The sequence below is a fragment of the Petaurus breviceps genome, unplaced genomic scaffold (assembly GCF_028583685.1).
Source record: "Petaurus breviceps papuanus isolate PSGF00001 unplaced genomic scaffold, PetGlider_PUasm1.0 188, whole genome shotgun sequence".
NCBI lineage: Eukaryota > Metazoa > Chordata > Mammalia > Diprotodontia > Petauridae > Petaurus > Petaurus breviceps.
The window spans coordinates 42,511,201-42,512,978 of record NW_027185804.1 but is presented as its reverse complement, the minus strand read 5'-3'; the positions used below and the strand labels follow the sequence as shown (position 1 = coordinate 42,512,978).

Below are 1,778 nucleotides of genomic sequence, written 5' to 3'. Positions count from 1 at the left end.
ACTTATGGACATTTATATGTCAACCCTAAGAACCTGGTAAAATTTATTTAGTGAATTATCACTTCTCAAAAACTTCACATCACCCCTCAACTTCCTTTCTTTAGTCTTGACAACTCAATAGCCACACTCCTCCTCTTCTTCAGCCTGGCATAAATCACCCTCTTAATTTCCCAGTTTTCCTCACTCACCAGTATAATGTATCAATTTTATTTTATTATTTAATGTTTCATTTACCTTGTGTTGGCTTGTTTTGTCTTGTAAATGACTTTCTCTTTTCTCTTCCTTTCTTTCACTTAAGTTTTTGAAGTGATTCATAATTTCCTTTTCAAATACATTGGTTACGATTGTTCTAAGACAGTTTTTTTTGCTCTTCCACAGATACATGGAACCACAAAATCACAAAACTGAATATTTGGAAGCCATCATATACAACCTGATCAAGGTCCCCAAAAAGTGAACATGCAACTTCCTGAACATGACCTCTGCCAGGGATCTTATTATATCCAAAGCAAATATCTTCCTTTGAAAAGTTTTAATTCCTAGGGATTTTTTCCCTTATACTCCTTGCAGCTATGGAAAAACTTAATCACACTGTAACTGAGTTCATTCTAGCGGGTTTTACTACGGACCCAGTGATGCAGCTGTTTCTCTTTGTGGTATTCCTTCTAATGTATTGCATAACTGTGATAGGAAACATTATTCTGATTGTGTTAATTTGTACAGACTCCCGACTCTACACAGCCATGTATTTCTTCATTGGGAACCTGTCTTTTCTGGATCTCTGGTATTCCACTGTTTATACTCCTAAAATCATGTTGACATGTATCTCTGAGGACAAGAGTATTTCCTTTGTTGGTTGTCTAGCTCAATTCTTCTTCTCAGCTGGGCTGGCATATAGTGAATGTTATCTGTTGGCCACCATGGCATATGACCGCTATATGGCCATCTCCAAGCCACTGCTTTACACTCAGGCTATGTCCCCCAAATTATCCTCCTATCTGGTAGCAGCTTCTTATACTGGAGGTTTCATTAGCTCCACCATCATTACAAGTGAAACATTCACTCTGACTTTCTGTGGGGATGTTATTGATGATTTCTTTTGTGATCTGCCCCCATTGGTGAAATTAGCATGTGATGTGAAGGACAGTTACCAGGCTGTGCTCTATTTCATCCTGGCCTCCAATGTCATCAGTCCCACTGTGTTCATCCTGGCCTCCTACCTCTTCATCATTGCTGCCATTTTGAGGATCAGTTCTACCCAGGGCAGACTTAAAGCCTTCTCCACATGTGGCTCCCACTTGACAGCTGTGACCCTGTATTATGGTTCCATTCTTTTCATTTATTTCCGTCCTAGTACTAGCTACACTCTGGAGAGAGATAAGTTTGTGTCTGTGTTCTGCACTGTAGCAATGCCCATGGTGAACCCAATGATTTATAGTCTCAGGAACAGAGATGTCAAAGATGCCTTTAAGAAAATGAGAAATAAAATAAGAATTTCTTAAACAGAAGTCGTAATGAATAAAAGGAAGTTAAAAACTAGATATTCTTCATTATAGTTTTCTCTTTAAAAATAAAAAAAATGAGGATAGATAAATCACTTTATAGCTCTAGTTTTTAAATTATATGTTTTATTGACATGTTGCTCATTTGAATGCACTTACTAATGTCTTAGGATAATGTCTTTTTATTTATTATGGCCTTCATTATTTCAAATCAAGAAGGAATTAAATTATTATCTCTGCATACCAATTCACGAAAAAAATAATAAAATTCATGTC

At 36.7% G+C, this 1,778-nt stretch overlaps 1 protein-coding gene across 1 annotated transcript; it reads left to right on the top strand.

Moving 5' to 3' along the window:
• Nucleotides 1-386: 386 nt before the first annotated feature.
• On the top strand, nucleotides 387-1,502 carry LOC138163632 (olfactory receptor 9G19-like). The gene has a single exon (XM_069091069.1). The coding sequence runs from the start codon at nucleotides 573-575 to the stop codon at nucleotides 1,500-1,502; it is 930 nt and encodes a 309-aa protein (XP_068947170.1). The 5' UTR covers nucleotides 387-572.
• Nucleotides 1,503-1,778: the final 276 nt, after the last annotated feature.

Excerpts from the sequence above, each read along its gene's own strand:
- LOC138163632 (XM_069091069.1), top strand. The coding sequence starts at position 573 with ATGGAAAAACTTAATCACACTGTAACTGAGTTCATTCTAGCGGGTTTT.